At 39.6% G+C, this 19,297-nt stretch overlaps 2 protein-coding genes across 4 annotated transcripts; one reads left to right on the top strand and one right to left on the bottom strand.

Moving 5' to 3' along the window:
- Positions 1-1,187: 1,187 nt before the first annotated feature.
- On the bottom strand, positions 1,188-7,856 carry LOC133490191 (oocyte zinc finger protein XlCOF6.1-like). 3 transcript variants are annotated; one of them, XM_061799956.1, is made up of 3 exons: positions 7,075-7,856; positions 2,649-3,218; positions 1,188-1,504 (listed from the first exon to the last, which is right to left on the bottom strand). In XM_061799956.1, the coding sequence occupies exons 1-3, from the start codon at positions 7,085-7,087 to the stop codon at positions 1,350-1,352; spliced, it is 738 nt and encodes a 245-aa protein (XP_061655940.1). In that variant the 5' UTR covers positions 7,088-7,856; the 3' UTR covers positions 1,188-1,349. The 3 variants fall into 3 exon arrangements, with proteins under 3 accessions (XP_061655940.1, XP_061655941.1, XP_061655939.1); XM_061799957.1 differs by having other exon boundaries at positions 1,188-1,501; XM_061799955.1 differs by having other exon boundaries at positions 1,188-3,218.
- Positions 7,857-8,517: 661 nt separating this feature from the next.
- LOC133490195 (histone-lysine N-methyltransferase PRDM9-like) lies at positions 8,518-18,371 on the top strand. Its single transcript, XM_061799965.1, has 2 exons — positions 8,518-8,900; positions 15,584-18,371. The coding sequence occupies exons 1-2, from the start codon at positions 8,783-8,785 to the stop codon at positions 16,504-16,506; spliced, it is 1,041 nt and encodes a 346-aa protein (XP_061655949.1). The 5' UTR covers positions 8,518-8,782; the 3' UTR covers positions 16,507-18,371.
- The last annotated feature ends 926 nt before the right edge of the window (positions 18,372-19,297 follow it).

The following is a 19,297-nucleotide window of genomic DNA, read 5'->3' as shown; positions in this document are numbered from 1 at the left end:
GCACTCGAATTTGTAAGGACAAACATATTGTTCAAACTTTCTTGTGAAGGTAATTTTCCTTGCTTTGCTCTCATTTGTGCAACCATAAGCCACAGGGCAAGAGTATAAATACTCTTATTATAGTATTAATACTGTGGCATCTTCACATGCAAGTGCTGCATATGCCCTAGTGGTTATTCATCTCTCCTCCTCCTCTTCTTTTTCTGTTTATTTGGCAGTTGGCAAACTAGGTTCCAGGTGTATTATCGCCACCTACCGGACTGGAGTGTGGAACAGGCGAAAGGCACGAAGTAAAACCACAGCAACAATAATAATTATTATAATAAATAATTAACTGGTTCTGAATTATTTTTTTTTCCTGTCGTCCCAAGAAGCTTTTTAATGCTGAAAACAAGTACGCCATATTTTCCTGTAGTACTGTTCTCAACTTTCTTATTTCCTTTTCGTAAGTCCTGCATTCCAGTTTACAGCTTCAAAAATTCAACATATACTAAGCTGATTTTACTAACAGTGATTTTTTTTTTACCATCAAAATACTCAATGTAGACTTTTCATCTTCAAAAACTCAAATCTATTCAGCAGATATTTCAACAGTTGCAGATTGTTTCCGCTTCAAATATTCGGCTGCTCCAATTCAACTCGATGGCTGCGAAATGCCGTTATAAAGGTCACTTTCAGTTCACCAGCCAAAAGCAATCAGCAATAAAGCATTAAGTGAACAAGGATGGGTGAAATTACGGTATGTGTTTGAATTGCAATCTGAGTTATCTTTCCCTCAAAAGAATCATTAAAAAAAAGCTAATGAAACAGGCCTGCATAACCTTTTGTGCAATCACTTTAATCAAACAATTTCTGTAACTAAAATCCGTTTTTGAAATCCTGTAAGAAGTTCTGAAGTTCAGTTTAATCAAAACATAACTCAAAAATGAAGTCTTAGAGATAATGAAAACTGCACGCAAAATTGAACAGTGTCAGTGCAAATTATGTTGCCAAATGATAGCGAAGCAGCTCTTCGATCAGTCGCATTTCTGAAAGCGGTCTTTTGTTCATCAGTCAGTGGGCATGTGACGTGTGAACAAAGATCTCATCACAAGGAAGTTGACCGGTTTCCCAAATGATGTCAGGAATATGTCCTACAAGTAGATATTTTAAATTGCATGCAGAAACAGTAGGCTACTCTCTTAGACTCTAATTCAAGATAACAAATGTGAACATTTATTCATATCACACAATACACAAAAGATTACAGATACGGTATTGAGCTCTCGGGTGAAATTTCAGGATGAACCTAAAATGTACTAACAGGTGAATTCAATTTGACGTTAACGTATGAAAGCATGCCCAACTGTTTATTGTTTCAATACGTTCTGTACAATTTGCTGTTCTCCAACAAGGAGCTGAATGGAACAATTCAAAAGAGGTCTTTGATCCATGAAAATGTCCAAGGATGTCCACTTCTTTGCTTTTCTGTGACTCTCTGTCTCTGCATCGCTGTTGCAACCTGCTGAAGACATTCTACTCAGTGGCCACGTTGATTGAATTCTTTATTTCGAACGTGTGACAGTGACACAGAAAGAACAGCAAAACAGACAAGTTCAAGACAAGACAATGTTCCATGTGGGAACTTGGTACACCTCTGTACAGTAACGAAATCAGAATACGATCAATGTCATTTTTTTTTACATACTGTTCACGACCCCAAACTAAATTTTCTGTGATTTTCTTACTTGATTCCGCTCACTGTAGGAAGTGCAAATCAACGGTTATATCTGAAGTTATACGCCACATGCCAATACTGTATGCGATTTTGCAATCTAAATTCTTGAGGGGCACTTGAAAAGGCATGAGCAGCATCAGAAAAAAAGGACCAACAAAACATGAACACGTGTTAGCAGACATCGCACAAGTCTTGGGCTAGAGCTGTCATATCTCGCCTTAGTGAATGAATTGATGAAGCCTTTATTGATCACTACTATTCTCACCAGCACACTTGTGTCTCTTAACCTTATCCTTCTGAGAGAATCTTTGGCCACAAACTGAACAGGCAAAAGGTTTCTCCCCACTGTGCGTTCTTCTGTGACTTTTTAAGGTTCCCTTCTGTGAAAATCTTTGACCACAAACTGAGCAGGAAAAAGGTTTCTCTCCAGTGTGTGTTCTTGTGTGTATTTTTAAGTATCCCTTCTGAGAAAATTTTTGACCACAAACTGCGCAGGAAAAAGGTTTCACACCGGTGTGTGTTCTTGTGTGTATTTTTAAGTATCCCTTCTGAGAGAATCTTTGACCACAAACGGAGCAGGAAAAAGGTTTCTCTCCAGTGTGTGTTCTTGTGTGTGCTGTCAAAGTACTTCTATGAGCGAATCGTTGATCGCAAAATGAGCAGGCAAAAGGTTTCTCACCAGTGTGTGTTCTTGTGTGTATTTTTAATCCTTCATTCTCAGAGAATGTTTGCCCACAAACTGAGCAGGTAAAAGGTTTCTCACCAGTGTGTGTTCTTGTGTGCCTTAGTAAGTTTCTCTTTTCAGAGTATCTTTGACCACAAACTGCACAGGCAAAAGGTTTCTCACGAGAGTGTTTTCTTATGTGTATTTTTAAGGTGCCCTTCTGAGTGAATCGTTGACCACAAACTGAGCAGGAAAAAGGTTTCTCACCAGTGTGTTTTCTTGTGTGTATTTTCAAGGTTCCCTTCCGAGAGAATCTTTGACCACAAACTGAGCAGGAAAAAGGTTTCTCTCCAGTGTGGCTCATCATATGCCTTTCCAGAAGAGACTTGTAGCCAAATGTTTTCCTGCATTGAGAACAGGCCCAGCTTTTTTTGTCAGTGTGACATGTCTTATGGCCTTCAGACTGTTCTTCATCATCATCATCATCATCATCATCATCCGTGTGAGGGGATTGTGACGTGTCGTCACTATCTGATAGTGGCGCTATGAGGCTGTCTGCTGGTGATCCTCCACAGTGGTCTTCATCACCTTTTGTTGCCATGTGTTGACTTGAGCTGCTGCTTGGCGGCTCAAGACCCCTCTTCTCGTCACTTTCATCTTCACTCTTCAAAGGGACAACAGTCGATGGAAACTGGATGATTTCCTCCTGCTCTTCCTCTTTAATGCGCAGGAAGTCTTCCTCCTCCTCTTTGAAGTGAGTGCGCCCCAGCTTCTCTTTCTCTTTAATGTAAGAGGATTCTGGCTCCTGCCGCTCAGGGGGAAGATCTTCACTGATTCCTGCAAGACAACACACATGGACCAAATGTCATTTTTTTCATTTACAACCTCCTCAACACAGTCACTCTTCACAACTGCATATATGCAGAGGAAGCACACACGCAACTCCACAATGCTTGATTCTCATACATCTCTCGGAATTGAAGAACATTGAGATGCTCCTTAATATGGCAGCGCGAGAACAACATCTGGGTAGAATCAACGTGGAACGTTGCATTTAAAGGGGAACTAAACCCAAGCTGTCGAAACTTTGATGAAGTCAAATGTGCATAGCTTCTGTATTAGCTGCAGTTTACTCACTAATGTGGTCACCATTTTTTTTTTCTGAGTGGCTGTGTACAGTCTAATAGATAGTGTAGACAAAGCCTAAAAGTCGTTTATTGTTTATGAGATTATTCATCTTTATCATTTAAGTGCCTGCAACATTTGTTCATTTTGTATTCATTTGTATATTGTTGTTGATTGAGGTGGCGAGTTCACGTAATTTGTACATGTGCAGTGCACCTGTGGCTGGAGGAGCAGAGTTTGGAAGTCCGGTAGATCAAATTTGCACAGTATTTTAAATTGGCTCTGCTGTGTGCGTCAATGATGAGTAAGTAGTGTCATTAGGTAAGTGCTGGCATTCGTCTCCCGACACATGACACAGTGGCAGCGTGAGTCCGAACCCCGGTGCGGTCGACCACGCAGGAAGTGTCGCTGTAGTTATGTAACGCAGAGCCACAAAATCAGACAGGTTACATATGACGAATCAAAATATTATTTGATAGCAGCAGCTACGTTTGAGTCACCGATGCGGTTAAACCACACCAGACGCGGAATAACTTCCTGGTCAAATCGTCCAATCAGCAATGAGTCTTATCCCCGACCAGTACCTACCTTTTCCAGTAGCTTAATGTTGTTGTGTTTTTTTCATTGGCTGCTGTGATTTTTCATTTGCTGCTGTTTTTAGTTGCTTGTGTTTTTTTTATTTTTATTAGCTGTTGTGATTAGTTATTTGTCGTTGTGTTTAGTTTTTAGTTGTTTCTCGATTTGCTGTTGTTTAGTTATTTGTCACTGTGATGAGATATTTGCAAGTTTTTTAACTTGCCGTTGTGTTTAGTTATTTGCTGTTGCGTTTTGCCCTTCAGGGCCACCATAGATATCAGTAATACTCAAATATACTTTACTTATTTTGTAGTATGGAATGTTAGAAAAGGCTTGATCAAGTGATATTACTCAAACAGAGAACAATAATCAGCAACAGTAGGTATGAGAAAAACTGATCCATTAATTATTAACCAATGGGTTACATAAAGTAACTTAAAATAAAAATGTCCTACAATTGAATAAAATAAATAAAAATGAGAAAATAATAATAAAATCCTGAAAAATAACTTCAATAAAACCAATAACAGAAAATATATATTTAAATTGCAACATAATCACTGCTTAACTTAAACATAAGTTATTCTACATTTGAACAGATTAAAACATTTTGAAATCCATGAAAAATAACCTCAATAAATGCTAAATACAAATTATACTTAAAGTGCACAATAAAGATTGAGTTATTTTTTTTTACTGACAGTACATGGTGGGAACAGCATTTGCTTTCTCCACACGTGCGGCAATACACTTTTAAACTTCTTGCTGCAACTGGGGTTTAGTTTTCTTTAAAATAATGTGACAATGCTGTGGTGGAAGTACCCTTTAGCAAAGCTAAATAAGTCAAATAAGATAATGAACATTTATTGTGCAGATCTCAAAAGTCAAAATCAAAACTCAGCACCCTATTGTGCAAACAAGCAAACATTGCTGATAGATTGGATTGGATGGATTAGATTTTTTATGCACAGATAAAAGTTTAGGTTTCTATATTGTGCAAGGTGTTTTTTGAACAAATGTCTCTTGCATCAGGGCTCGAAGTTAACTTTAAATTTGTGCATGCCCTGTGCGGTCAAATGCACTCAAATGTTTGCTATCTCTCTCGTCTCGGTTTTATCACGGTATTAAACTCATGGTATGATAATTATTGAGGTATTGTGGGAAAGGTCACGATATTGCAGGAAGGTTGACGGTACAAGGTGGGGCGAAGAGATGAAAGCAGGAAAACCCAAACAACTCTCTTTTTCTTGCTCAGAGAGTCCTTCTCAATACAGTCGTCACCATTACTGGCACCCATGAAGTTTAAGTTCTACATGTGGACTATCGCCCGAAGAAAACTAATCTAGTGAAACAATTTTTTTCTATACAGAAATTGTGTTTAATACAAAAGAGCAATTGATAAATAATATTTTATGGACAGATGTAACAAAAATAGAGCTTTTTAGCAATGCACACAAACAGACGACAACAACTGTTTACAGACGCCACAATGAAGCCTTTAAGGAAACGAATACCCTGCTGACAGTCAAGCATGGTGAAGGATCCGTAATGCTGCGGGGCTGCTTTTCTACATCTGGGACTGGAGGGATTGACTGTATCATAGGTATCATGAAATAAGAAAATTATCAAGAGATTTTAGAATGAAAACTTAGTTTGAGGCGAAGATCAAGGGCCCTCCAGCAAGACAAAGACCCAAAGCACACATCCAGAAAAACAGAGCAATGGTTGAAAAGGAAAAAATGGACCGTTTTAAAATGGCCAGCAATGAGTACTGATCTCAATCCAATAGAAAATCTTTGGGGAGGAGCTGAAATATGCCATTGGGGAAAATAACCCTGCAAATGTTCAAGACCTTGAACAAATTCCAGAGGAAGTGTGGGAGGAAATACCACCTGAGAAGTGCAACAAGCTTATAGATGGATACAAGAAATGTTTGGAGGCTGTCATCGCTGCCAAAGGGTATGCAACCAAATATTTAGGAGGGGTGCCAATATTGCTGGACATGCTGTTTTCCCTTTTTTTGTTTTTTTCCCCAGTTAAAAAAAAAAAAGTTAAATTACTTTGGACCTGCAAATAAAAGATCCTGATGATATAAGTTTGGCACATTTCCACTACTGCCACATACAACACTCGAATCTGACGTGTCATTGTATTAGGCATGCAATGATTTACTTTCCCCATCTTTCGTACAGCTAATGTCCTGACATGTGGTTGTCTTCTCTTCCTATATTTAGTCGTCTTTTAACTGTCTCTACCTTTAGTTTTTTTTTTTTTCTTCTTCCTGTAACTCCCATTTAAAACTTTGTTCTGTCAAACTGAATTTTCAACAAAAATCCACCAGAATACAAAGAACCACAGTGGCAGCTTAACACCTCCACTGTGGCACAGTAAAACTGTTCCGGCATAAAGGGGATACAGAGTCTCCTTTCTGTTTCACCTAACAGCCGAACAGGACAAAAGCACAAACAAACGAACAAACAAAAAATCCTTTGAGACCTGCTACGTGGTATTTTTTTACTTTCCTGTATCCACTGTTGCCGCTGAAACCATGTAAATGTCCCTATTGTGGAAGTAATTAAGGTTATCTTGTCATCTTATATTGTCAATATTTAATATACTGTATTAATATACTGAACCTTTAACCTTATAGGCCCCTCATCTCGGCTGATGTATGCAGTGAAAGACTTATTCATTTCTGGTTTCATAAGTGTGCTGTGCAGCTGTGTATTATTTTCTCTCCAGAAACTTAGTCTGTTGTGCACTCTCCATTACACGATATACAGTGGACCCGGTTTAACAGAATTCACCTTTTCGCATATTTTCTTTTCTTTCTTTCTTTTTTTTTTTTTATTTTTTTTTTACAATATATCCCCACTTATTCAAAAATACTTTGGGTTTAAAAAAAAATACTTTCTTTCTCTTTTGCAATGCAATTATAATGGGTGTCAGTTATTCATGGGTGACTTAAACAAACCTGCTCTGCGTAACATACCTCGAGGCTCCATCTTGCAAACAGCGTCCACTGGTTGACGTGGTGGCTCCTTCTCCTCTTTTGAGCCACAAAATTCCTCCTCGTACTCTGCTGTCCTTCTTGCACACGTCTTCACACGACATTCACACCACTTTACCCTCACACTTGATCCAAATTGAGCGATGTGTCGCTCACGAACGCCTCTCTTTGTTTTTTATTTTATTTTATTTTATTATTATTATTTTTTATTTTTTTAGCGGTTAGCAAGCTAAACAAAGCTAAACTAGGCCGAGAAGCTCCAACGTGCACCAAGACGAATTCAACCGAAGAAGAAGACTCAACGAACGATGTTGTAGTCCCGCAAAGTAGCAGTGGGTGTACAGCGTCGATGATTCTCCACGTTCCGCACGAATTCAAGAAGAATTGCTGAGACGCGTATGAAGCGAATATGGTGGTTGAGTTTAAAAAAAAAAAAAAAAACCTGCGGAAGTAAATCTACAGTGTGGCAAATGCAAGGGCAATTCACTTGGACGAAAGTCACGTTACACACACGCTAATCGACATAATTAAAACCCGCATATATATATATATAAAACTCCAATCAATTGAAAAGAGGAAAAAAATAAACGTTTACTTGTACATTGTTTTGGGGGAATACAAGACAAAACGCGGCTCAGATGAGCTTCTATGATGGCAACAAGAGCACCGAGAAGAATCTCGAATCTGTTAAGTGCGATAATAAACTACAAATACTGTGTCATGTACATTATTAAAAATAAACACACACTTCACCGTGCTTTGCGTGCTATGTGACGCCTTTTGATTTTATTAAGTGATTGTGATCATTTTTACCTTACACTTCCGGGGGCGTGGGGTGTTACAAAATAAGAGCGACCATCAAACAACATGACCTTTAATATACGGGGTTAGGGTTTTTATTAACCAAAGGTGCTCTGCAAAAACCCTAACCCCAATAAGTCATCCAACAAGCTGAAATTCCACAGTACGACCACATCAGGACGGGCGATAGACAGATTTTCAGACGAAGCATTAATGTCATCTTCTGGCTAACAGCTAACCGTATCACAACACAAAACCAAGCAAGCCCACAACAGTAGCCAACTATGATAAATACTATTCATATATGCCTACTGTGTTGCTGAAATGTTGTGTATTCCTATCCACTTTTACATTTACAATAAGAAGAAATGTTCGGTTGAATACAGCATCAATGGTTTTCCCTGCAATGGATTGATTGTAAGTTAATGGTGAAACAATTTCGGTGAAGCAACAAAGTTATTCGTTCCAAGAGGAAATCGATATGTGCTGTGTGCAGTTACGACCCCTAGGTGTCAGTAATAACGAGGACGTGGAGTTCAATGGCCGGATGTTGGCAAAAACCCGGAAGGAATTGTTCCGTACGTTTTGTCATCCGTCATGACACTACCGTAAAGCCTATAATAGTATTCATAATTTCCACGCGCTTCACTAAATCATTCTTCCTGAATAAGGACTGAACGTGACGAACCTCGACATAGGTCGTCCAGCACTACTTCACTGGAATAAAACATAATTCGTTCAATCTTCGTTAAAAAACAAAACAAAAAAACGTTAAAAGCGTCTCGGCCTATCTCAGTTTAGATTAGTTTAGTTTAGTTTAGATTAGCCGCTACCGAGGAGACGCTTTTAGCGCGATCAACACATCGCTGAGCAGAGATAAAGTGTGAAAATGTGTGCAAGAAGGACAGCAGAGTACGAGGAGGAATTTAGTAGGGGGCTAAAAGGGCGACAAAGTCAACTACTGGACGCCGTTTTCAAGAAGCCTCGAGTTGGGTCGCACACAGCAGGTTTGTTCACTTCTCACTTGTTAAGGAAATCATTTCCATGTTAAACAGCGTTCCAGTGTTCATTTACGGGCACTTTGTAATCTAACATGATGAACTTGCAACGGGTGGCATCCCCTCATGATGATGTGGAAACCACGAGCGTCGGTAGCGTTTCAGAAGTGTTGATTTGAACGCGTTGTGACTCAGACTCAGAATCAGAATCACGGCTGCATTATCAAAGTGTAACAGTTTTACACTTTGCTCACTTACATGGCGTGCTTTGAAAAAACGCTGCAGCTTGTAGGTTGATTTGCTGAAGGGAAATCAGTCAGGAAACCTGCTATGTTTATTCATTTTATTTTATCTAACCTTATCCTGGTAAGGCCATCGGGAATCAGAATCATCTTTATTTGCCAAGTATGTCCAAAAAAAACACACAAACTGTACAATGTCAACACTTTTTTCACGTAATATGTATTTTTGTTGAAATAATACATAACATTACATCACGCCGCTGTGGTGCGGCCGACACAACCTGGAGCTGAACACGCTCAAGACTGTAGAGATGATCGTGGACTTCAGGAGGCATCCTTCGCCACAGCTGCCCCTCACGCTGTCCAGCTGCCTTGTGTCAACCGTCGAGACCTTCAAGTTCCTGGGAATTACAATCTCCCAGGACCTGAAGTGGACGACCAACATCAACTCCGTCCTCAAAAAGGCCCAGCAGAGGATGTACTTCCTGCGGCTTCTGAGAAAGCATGGCCTGCCACCGGAGCTGCTGAGACAGTTCTACACAGCGGTCATCGAATCAGTCCTGTGTTCTTCCATCACAGTCTGGTTTGGTGCTGCTACAAAAAAGGACAAACTCCGACTGCAACGGACAATCAAAACTGCTGAAAGGATTGTCGGTACCCCCCTACCCACCCTTGAGGACTTGCACGCTGCCAGAACTAAGACAAGGGCGTGCAAAATCCTCTCGGACCCTCCCCACCCCGGTCACCAGCTCTTCCAGCTCCTTCCCTCAGGTAGGCGCTACCGATCAATGCAAACTAGAACTAGTAGACATTCCAACAGCTTCTTCCCTCTTGCAATCAACTTCTTGAACAGCTAACTTACAATTCCATTACAACAAGCTGCCAATTTTTTGACTTGAGTTCGTTGTCACATTTCTGTATTCTGTATTATGTATTACTCGTGCACTCACTGTAGTTGTCTCGCCGTGCTGCACTATTTGCATATAGTGGCCACTCATGCCAGAGTAGTATCTGCTTCATTTGCACACTGATTGAGGAGTATCTGTAACATTTGCACAACCATTGTCCCAGATTATCGCAGTACTCGTCACTTTAAACCGCATACACTCCTTGAAGTCTCAGTGCCCTTTGCACAATGGTCATTGCACCGGACTATTGCGTCATTAGCCATTCGAACTGAGGACTCTGCATCTTTTTGCACAATTGTTGTTTGTTGTTGTTTTTTGTCAATGTCTTTATGTCTCCAAAGTGTTCTGTAAATTGACTGTCTGTTGTACTAGAGCGGCTCCAACTACCGGAGACAAATTCCTTGTGTGTTTTGGACATACTTGGCAAATAAAGATGATTCTGATTCTGATTCTGATTCTGATCATAGCATATGCAGAAGAATAGGTTCATAACAGGTTAAAAACTGGTGCAGCAACCCCTCACTAACTTTTGAAATGATGAGTTTGATCTGTTATCACACTTGTTTGTTTCTGGAATCATGCACCACTCGATACATCGTACTCCTACACCAACTGTGAATCAATAGTTGCTCAATACTAGTTGATGAACTCACCTGAATCAGGTGACACTCTGTGAAAGCAGCACTTGGTTCCTGTCACTTGACCTCTACAAAGAGCGTACTGCTACACCAAACCCACATGTATATAATAATATACAGCAACGCTTTTCTGCAACATTGTTAGTGTTCAGTATTTTGCCTATATACAGTATTATCGTATATTCTTGCATGTGTCTCTTGTTATACAGTATATGCATCTTGTTATTTACAACGAAATTCTTACAAACTGTGGAGTCATGAATATTACAAATGCATGCTGGGAACATATATCACAGTACACTTAGACATTGCTGTAAATTCTACAGTTATTTATTAATTTGGTGATTATACGGCACTTTAAATATAGTTGCCACTGCATCATGGGATTTTGGTTGACGTCACACACAACGAAGAGAGTTATGATATATTTTTTAAAAATCAGTTTTTATTCATTGTGGTGCTGATGAGTCACACAAGGAAAATGAGAGGTGTGTTGGCTTGCAGAAGAAGTAGGCCAAATTGAGTAATCACAAGGAAGTTCATTCACACTGCAGACTACACACTGCACTGCTCAATGCAGTGAATAAGCAACCAGTTCTAAGTCACCAGACAACGGTTAGCTTAGCCTGGCTTTACATGATCAGGATTTAAAAAAAAAAAAAAAGATAACCGATCACAAGCTGGAGCAATGTGTCTATTAAAATAACTTTTTAATTTACTGTATATACTTGTGTACTTAATTGCTCCAAAAATTATATTTACAATATATAATGTATCTTTGCCAGTGAGGCATAGTGACAAACAGAACAAATGAATGGTCTTCTATTAGATGGCAGGAAGTACATACAGTAATTAATGTATCCACATTTTTGTTTTTTTGGTGTTCCGTGAGATTTTTCAATTGTAAAATATGTCCCTTGGCTCCATAAAGGTTGGAAATCACTGCTCGAGTCAGGTCATGTATTGTAATCAGTCAGGTCAAACCGACATTACAACATGACAGAAATTATGGGTGCTAACTAACTGTAATTAAATTACTTTATTGTAATTAAATTACTTCACACACACCAAAGCTTTAGAGCATGATTCGACATAACGGCGGCATGTTTACGTCCAAGTGTTAGTGCTAGCACTAGCTTGCTAGGCTACATAACGTTTTGCTGCCTGCTTGCGAGCCGTATCGTATTAAAAGTATGTGAACATACCTCAAGCAAGCCTTAAACGAACGTCCTCTTCTGAGCACCGGGGACCACCAACACACGTTTCCCCCCATTTTGTTCTTATAAAGACACGGCACGATACATTATTGTTGTCATCGCCATGGTAACGAGTGGATCCGGTCGCGTTTGAGTTGACAAGATGAAGCCCAGTGATCGTAAAAACGGGACGCGGTGGTATCAGAATACAAGATTTTATTTGAGTCGTCTGACACAGAGCAATCGTGAAAAAACAAATTTGTCTTGTAGTCTCATCTACACCGCTGACATAAAAAAAAAAAAAAAAAACGTTATTGGTGGTCAGATATTTACAGTACTACGTCAAAAGACACACAACAAGGCTAAAAATAAACTAGCTTTTGGATTCGAATACACTGTACACGATGGCGACATGGAGTAAATGTCTTTTGCGGAGCCAATCAATGACGTCATTGATCGGTTCAGCGAATTATGACAAAGCCGATCAGCATAAAATGCTAAATGCTAATCCCCAGGGAAGCATGTTTTCCAGTGACTTGTGACCATAAAATAGGGCTGATGTTACCAGATGCACTGCCAAAACAACAATCGAAACATCTGCAACTTATCGCAAGGTGTTTTCCCAAGTTAGAAGTGGCAGACGCAAGACTACACTACGTAATAAAGCTGTTGTTTTCCAGAGTCTGTAAACACTCACGCAGCTGGTTTTCCCCCCCCCAACAAATGTCACTTTTAATTGGCCCGCAATGGCTTTGTGTGTGTATGATTGGTGAATTGCTGCCAAAAAACACTTGTGATCACGTTGGATTGGCGCAATGGATGTGGAAGTCAAAGATGAAGTTGAAAAATAGATCGCAAAAAAAAAAAAAAGGGAGCGGCATGTTGATCATTGTAACAGAGTAAAACTATCGAGTCTTCTGAACATAAATACTCAAGTAAAAGTAAAATGTATTCATTCAAACTACTATGACTAGTACAACTTATCCAAAATGTTACTTGAGTAAATGTGACGGAGTAAATGTAGCACGTTACTACCCACCACTTTTTTAAGCTACGCTATTATACAATAAAAATGATGCATACTGTAGACAATATTTTGTCATGAAAATATAAAAAAAATTTTTTTGACATCTTTTGCCATGTTACAGAAAATTGTGAATAGGCAAGTCTCTCTGTGAATAATCAAGGCTAGGCCCCCCCCCCTAAAATCCATTATTTGGTGAATTCGCTAATGCCAAACCAAGTATGGAGCGGTTCACTGAATTACCATTATTGAGACCTTTATGCACTTTATTTACTTTATCACGTTTTCACATTTTATTGTTGTTGTTGACTTGGCTGTTATTATTGCCAATAAATCTGAACTCATCTGGCTCTCCTAATAACCTTAAATTAGGGATGCACAGGTATTTATTTTTCAAGTCGATACTGATAAATTCCTGCTTCATAAGAACGATACAAATACGATGACTTTTTTTTTTTTTTTTTTAGAGATCACTGTAGTTTGTGTACACCTGGAGGGAAGAAATACTCAAAGGTTTGTCCTAACCAAATACTGTAAGACCTCACTATTAAAACCAGTTTCAAAAACACATCTGGTTCTACAGTTCTAGAATTTTTTTTTAAAAGGAAAATGTTTTGTTTTCAATGGTTTGTCAAATGTAAACTTAAGCCATAGTTGAGTGTATAATAAATAAATGTCAAATGGTGTGTGCCTACAAATGAGCACACAATAGACATAGACCTATGACTGTGCATGAAATTGACAATAGCATTGATCACCTTTTTAAATGGGTCACTGTGCGGTCAGACCTAGCAAGCTAACAGGGCGAACATCACTCGTCCATAAATCAGTAGTGAAGCTTATGTCCTCATTTCCATCTATCACTGTACGCAAGAGTGTGGCAAATAGGTTGATAAATGTTATTTAGCGAGGGTGCTAGAGATGCTATATTTAAGTACAGCAAAGCCAGGGTACATAGAAGGGTAACGAAAAAACACTGAACATAAAAAACAAATAATATGGTGTGTGGTGGTTGTTTGTAGTGCGCAAGAAGAGTTTTGAGCGACTTGTATGTTTAATGTGTGTGGAAACAGGCAGAGCAGGAAAGCAGAGAGATAGGAGTGAGCATTCATGTTGGTGGCATGCGTGATTCCGTTTTTTTATTTTTTTTATTTTTTTGTCTAAGCAAAAGTGGAAAGAATGAAACAAAATATAGTACCATTTTCACAATTCATAACGACAATAGATCAAAAGAAGTACTTATCACGAAGAGCCTGGGCATTACGAAACAGTTGGCCGTCAACATAGTTTATCGACAACTAGCCACGCTTGTTTGCCTTCGTCGCGGTGATTCTTCAGCAACGGGTACAAGATTTGACGCCTCACGTTGACTTCATTCCAAACAAAGTCCCTTTGAGTTCCCGACCTTTTGATTTTACAAAAACGTTTTGCTGAAAGTGTTCAAACTTTGCAATGATGGGACGTAGTCGGTTTCCTGGGCGAGGGCCTCCCAATCGGTGAACACGGTAAAAAGTAATCTTGTCGACTGTATCTTGCTTTATCTTGAGCGCGGACATCATAAACTTTTTAATCTGCACCTCGGGGTCTACCGGAGCATTTTCTGGAATGCCCGAGAAAATGAGATTGTCGCGCATGCTTCTTTATTGAATGTCCAGTGTAGTTTCGTTCATGAGTTTATATTCCAGTCTAAGAGTTTGTAGTTCTGATGACATTGACATCACGTTTGATCGGAGCGCAGTATCATCTAAACTTAGCTCCTTGAACTGTTGTTGTGTGAATTCCAAGCTCCTTCTGAGTTCGGCGATCTCCTGGACAAAGCAAATCAAGTGCAATCGACAATTTCTTGTCGATTGAGAGGAGGAGACTCGTCTGTATCTCTTGTCGAATCAAGTAAATCCTCAGTTGAAGTGGAAGAATAATTTTTTTCCCCCTCTTCAGCCGCAGCTCAATGCGATGGCTCGGATCCTCCATGACAGACGAGTGGGCTGTCATGGAGGATGGCAAGTGACTCTCCGCAAGTTACCGCTGCTAGAGAAGCTGGCGAAGGAAAAGAGAAAAGAACGACGCGACCATCCGCCGTTGAAAAAGGAAAAAGACTTGTTAAAAGAGAAATTTTATCTTGTAATAGCTGCTTTTTGAAATCTATGAAAGGAGTGCTGCCATGTTTTTCTTCTTCGGAAATCACGCAATCTCTCGCGTTGTCACAGCATGCTCTCGCTCTCCCAATGTGTTGAAGCTTGATCATTTTTTTCCCTCCTCGCAGAATATTTGCAGAACATTTGCTGCAAATAGCAAGCATAATGTCTTCCTTTGCGATGGTTAAGAAATAAAACACGTTCAATGCAATGTTTACTGCACGCTCCCACTCACCTCGATGCACGTTTACAATTGGCTGTATTCAATAGAAAGAGCGCTTGATTTGTTCACCCATACGTACTGACGGCAAAGTACAGATCTCGCTTCATTGGAGTGTCCTTTTCATTCTTGGATTTTTTTTTATTTTATCTTTTTTTAAATGTCAGATTTATCGATATGACATCATAATTCAAATTTACCTGATAATTATCTGTCCGATAATTATCGAGCATCCCTACCTTAAATATATAAAAAAATATACGCAACATTAAAGTCACAACATGATAATTTTACCAAATCATGTGTGTTTGTCCTCTTATATCTTGCAGACATAAGTGATGTTCATCCTGAGCCGCAGGAGCCAGAGCCCCCTCCCATTAAAGAGGAATTGGAGGATGAAGGGTTCTCCCACATCAAAGAGGTGGAGGAGACACAGCCCATTCACATTAAAAAAGAGGAGGAGGAGCCAGAGCTCCCCTACATCAAAGAGAAGGAGGAGGATATTACCAAGTTGCCATCGACTGGTGTTCCTTTTAAGAGAGAAGATGAAGACGAAGGTCAAAGTGATGAGAGCAGACGGGCGGAACCTCCAAGTAGCAGCTCAAGTCAAAACATGACAACAAAATGTGATGGAGACTACCGTGGATCATCCCAAGCAGACGATTTCATAGCTCCACTATCAGATAGTGATGACACAACGTCACATTCTCCTCATACTGATGGTGAGCTGTCTGAGGGTCACACTGACAATAAACATTGGAAATGTTTTCAGTGTGGGAAAACGTTTGGCTTCAAGTCTCTTTTGAAAAGACATCTGATGAGCCACTCTGGAGAGAAGCCGTATGCCTGCTCAGATTGTGGAAAAAGATTCACTCAGAAGGGAGACTTAAAAACACACACAAGAAAACACACTGGTGAGAAACCTTTTGCCTGCTCAGTTTGCGGTAAAACATTCTCTCAAAAGGGACATTTGACAACACACGCAAGAACACACACTGGTGAAAAACCTTTTTCCTGCTCAGATTGTGGTAAAAGATACACTGACAAGGGATACTTAAAAACACATGCAAGAAAACACACTGGTGAGAAACCTTTTGTCTGCTCAGTTTGTGGTCAACGGTTCTCTCAAAGGAGTCATTTGACAACACACACAAGAACCCACACTGGTGAGAGACCTTTTGCCTGCTCAGATTGTGGGCAAAGATTCTCTAAAAAGGGAAAATTAAAAACACACTCAAGGACGCACTGGTGAGAAACCATTTTCCTGCTCAGTTTGTGGTCAAAGATTCATTGAAAAGGGAAGCGTAAACAAACACACAAGATTCCACACTGGTGAGAAACCTTTTTCCTGCTCAATTTGTGGTCAAACATTCTCTCGTAAGGATCGGGCGACGAGTGTGCTTGTGTGAATAGCAGCGATCAAGAAGCTTTAAATGAAAATATTTCATGTCAAAAGTATGCTACTAATTTACAAAAATCGACATTATTGTATGATTGTCGCTAACATCTTCTATTTTATCTTTCTTCGTGTAGTCTTTGTATCTTGTTACAAGGCTTCTTTGGGCAAGTGTTTAAGATATATTTATTAAGAAGAAGAAATGTGAAATGTCGGCCAACAAGGAGATGTCTGTGACTCAGTGGTCCAGCTCTTAAATTAAAAGTTAGCATTTCGGTACACTATGTTGTGTCATAAAGTCTAATCGGGGTCCTGAGGAAAGACTGAAATTTGTTTCCTACTGTATATTAACTTGCTTGCTAGCTATTGTCATCATAAAGTAAACAAAGCCACCCATTGCTTTGCACATACCTATTTATCAATATTGTTGATGCTATAGCCTCTTAAAGGTTTTGGCGGGCCTCAGGATTTCAAATTGGGTTCCGGACTGGCACCTTTTGGGAATGACTGGGTTAGTGTTTGATTCAAAACATGTTAGAAAATAGGCAAAAATGACGATCACTTGTCCATGAGTCCAAGTCTTGTTTTGTTTTGCACGAAGGTAATTTGTTTGCTTTCACGGAGGACTTCAAGAAATCAGAATGTAATCCAATTGCACTGAAAATCTGAGGTTTTGGACTTTTTAAAATTATATTTAAAAAAAAAAATGCCTCCATTCATCTTCACTTCCTTCCCATTTGGTGTCATCATTGGACATTTAATTATATGGCCAGTTCTGATTTAATGTCATTGTATTCTAACTCAATAGAAGTTGTGAAATGTTCATTAATGCGTTTTCCTTTTAGGATAATGGTTTGGTAAATTTAGTCGAGATCAGGAGTTTTATGAATGTATTGTTGAGATATTTATAGTACCTGTAGAAGGTGCTTAATTCATATGTCTCACTTTAGAGTGTAAAAAACAAAATCTATATAATTACAAAGTAATTCAAGGCAGAGAAGCAATGCTATGCTGCGGATGGAGAATGTGAGGTGGACCACATTCTAACATCAATTTCTCAACAGTGTTTAGCTGAAAACAAAAACAGTTTTTGAGAATAATTCCATTCACGTCTACGGAGCTCCAGACATGACATGTGAATGTTATTGTCACAAAATGCTCATATGTGACCACAAAATGTTGATTTTTTTTTTGCACAAAAGACTAACTTGTGGGTTTATTGTCATTCCCATCAACGACTAAGCAAATGGTGCGCACGTTTGCTAGAAACTGCAATTCCTGGTGTCTTTTCTTATTCTGTTTTCATAAAACAGCCTGCAATGCTCTGCTGAGGCGTTACAAAGTCTTGTTCCACGTGCCCCCTTTTTACCTTTGAGCACCACTCTGTACACCCCTGCATGGTAGGTTAGTTAAAGACTCTAAATTGTCCGTAGGTGTGATTGTGAGTGTGAATTGTTGTCTATGTGTGCCCTGCAATTGGCTGGCGACCAGTTCAGGGTGTACCACGCCGCTCGCCAAGGGTCAGCTGGGATACGCGTCAGTACAGTATACAGTGTATCACCGGACAGCGGGTGCTAAGTTTGCACTGAAATGCAACTGTATGGAACCAGTGCTGGATCCATACAGTTTAAAACGACTTTATTGATGTTCATTAATTGTCGTTCATTGTAATTTTTTCTTGCTTTTGCTGGAGATCTGTCAATAAAGTTTCTTAACCAGAATTATGTCTTCATCACAAACATGAAATTGGGTTATTTTCAAATGTCAATTGTGCTTTTCACATTGGATAGTAAGATGTACTGAAGTGGGTTTTGGAAGGTTTGGGCAGCCGTTCTCCTGGGTAGACGGCTGCCTCTGTTGGACAGGAACAAATGAAGACTTCAAGACACTGGCTTTGGCCTAGTTAAAGGTTTATTTGAAATGTCTTCATGTCATGCAGCTGCTTTCAATGTCAGATCCAAAAGCCCGCCTAAAATTCTTGGTCACGAGTTTATAAAGGACTACATACCTGGGCTTGCGTAGAATCTCCACCGGAAGAGTAGACTCTCCTCCACCCATATTTGGTGTCACTTCTTTTCCAAGAATCAACCATATACCTTACTGTTGGCAGTATGTCAGGTTTACCCACCAAATGCTAATCGTCATCTCTGACAACAAAATGCAAACCTCTTTTTATGACAGCACTCTGTTGTAAACCAAGGAAGTGTTATCATGTAAAACAGTAACATTAACATACAGTACTGAAGCGACCTGTGTTGTTGTTCTGTGGGGTGATAAAAGTGGTAGGATTTCCAGTGCACATCGGGCAAATGAATGCAACACTGAGCCATGGAACTCTGAGTGGAGCACAACGAGTTTCACAAAGCTTGCGCGGGATTGGAAAGGATGCCAAAACATGGGTTGTGTACTGATTTCAGAATGCACAACGAGGGCAAGCAAAAATAGTCCTGTGAAATAAACCCATGGAAATAGTCCAGTTTATTTGTATAGCCCTATTGACAAAAGTGTCTCAAGGGGCTTCAAAAAGCAGCTCCAGTTCCCCTTGGAAATCTAGAAACAACACAATAATCAGACATACAGTAGTAACACGGTCCAGAGTCAGCAAGATGGTCTTTCTTGTGGACCCGACAGGGAGCAGGTGGAGTCC

This window comes from Phyllopteryx taeniolatus, chromosome 15, assembly GCF_024500385.1.
Source record: "Phyllopteryx taeniolatus isolate TA_2022b chromosome 15, UOR_Ptae_1.2, whole genome shotgun sequence".
Lineage (NCBI taxonomy): Eukaryota > Metazoa > Chordata > Actinopteri > Syngnathiformes > Syngnathidae > Phyllopteryx > Phyllopteryx taeniolatus.
The sequence above is the reverse complement of the archived record's forward strand: the minus strand, read 5'-3'. Positions and strand labels throughout refer to the sequence as shown.

Bases quoted from the DNA above. Each gene is read 5' to 3' on its own strand.
- LOC133490195 (XM_061799965.1), top strand. From the start codon at position 8,783: ATGTGTGCAAGAAGGACAGCAGAGTACGAGGAGGAATTTAGTAGGGGG. The intron at 8,901-15,583 runs GTTTGTTCACTT...TATATCTTGCAG, and splicing joins AGTTGGGTCGCACACAGCAG to ACATAAGTGATGTTCATCCT.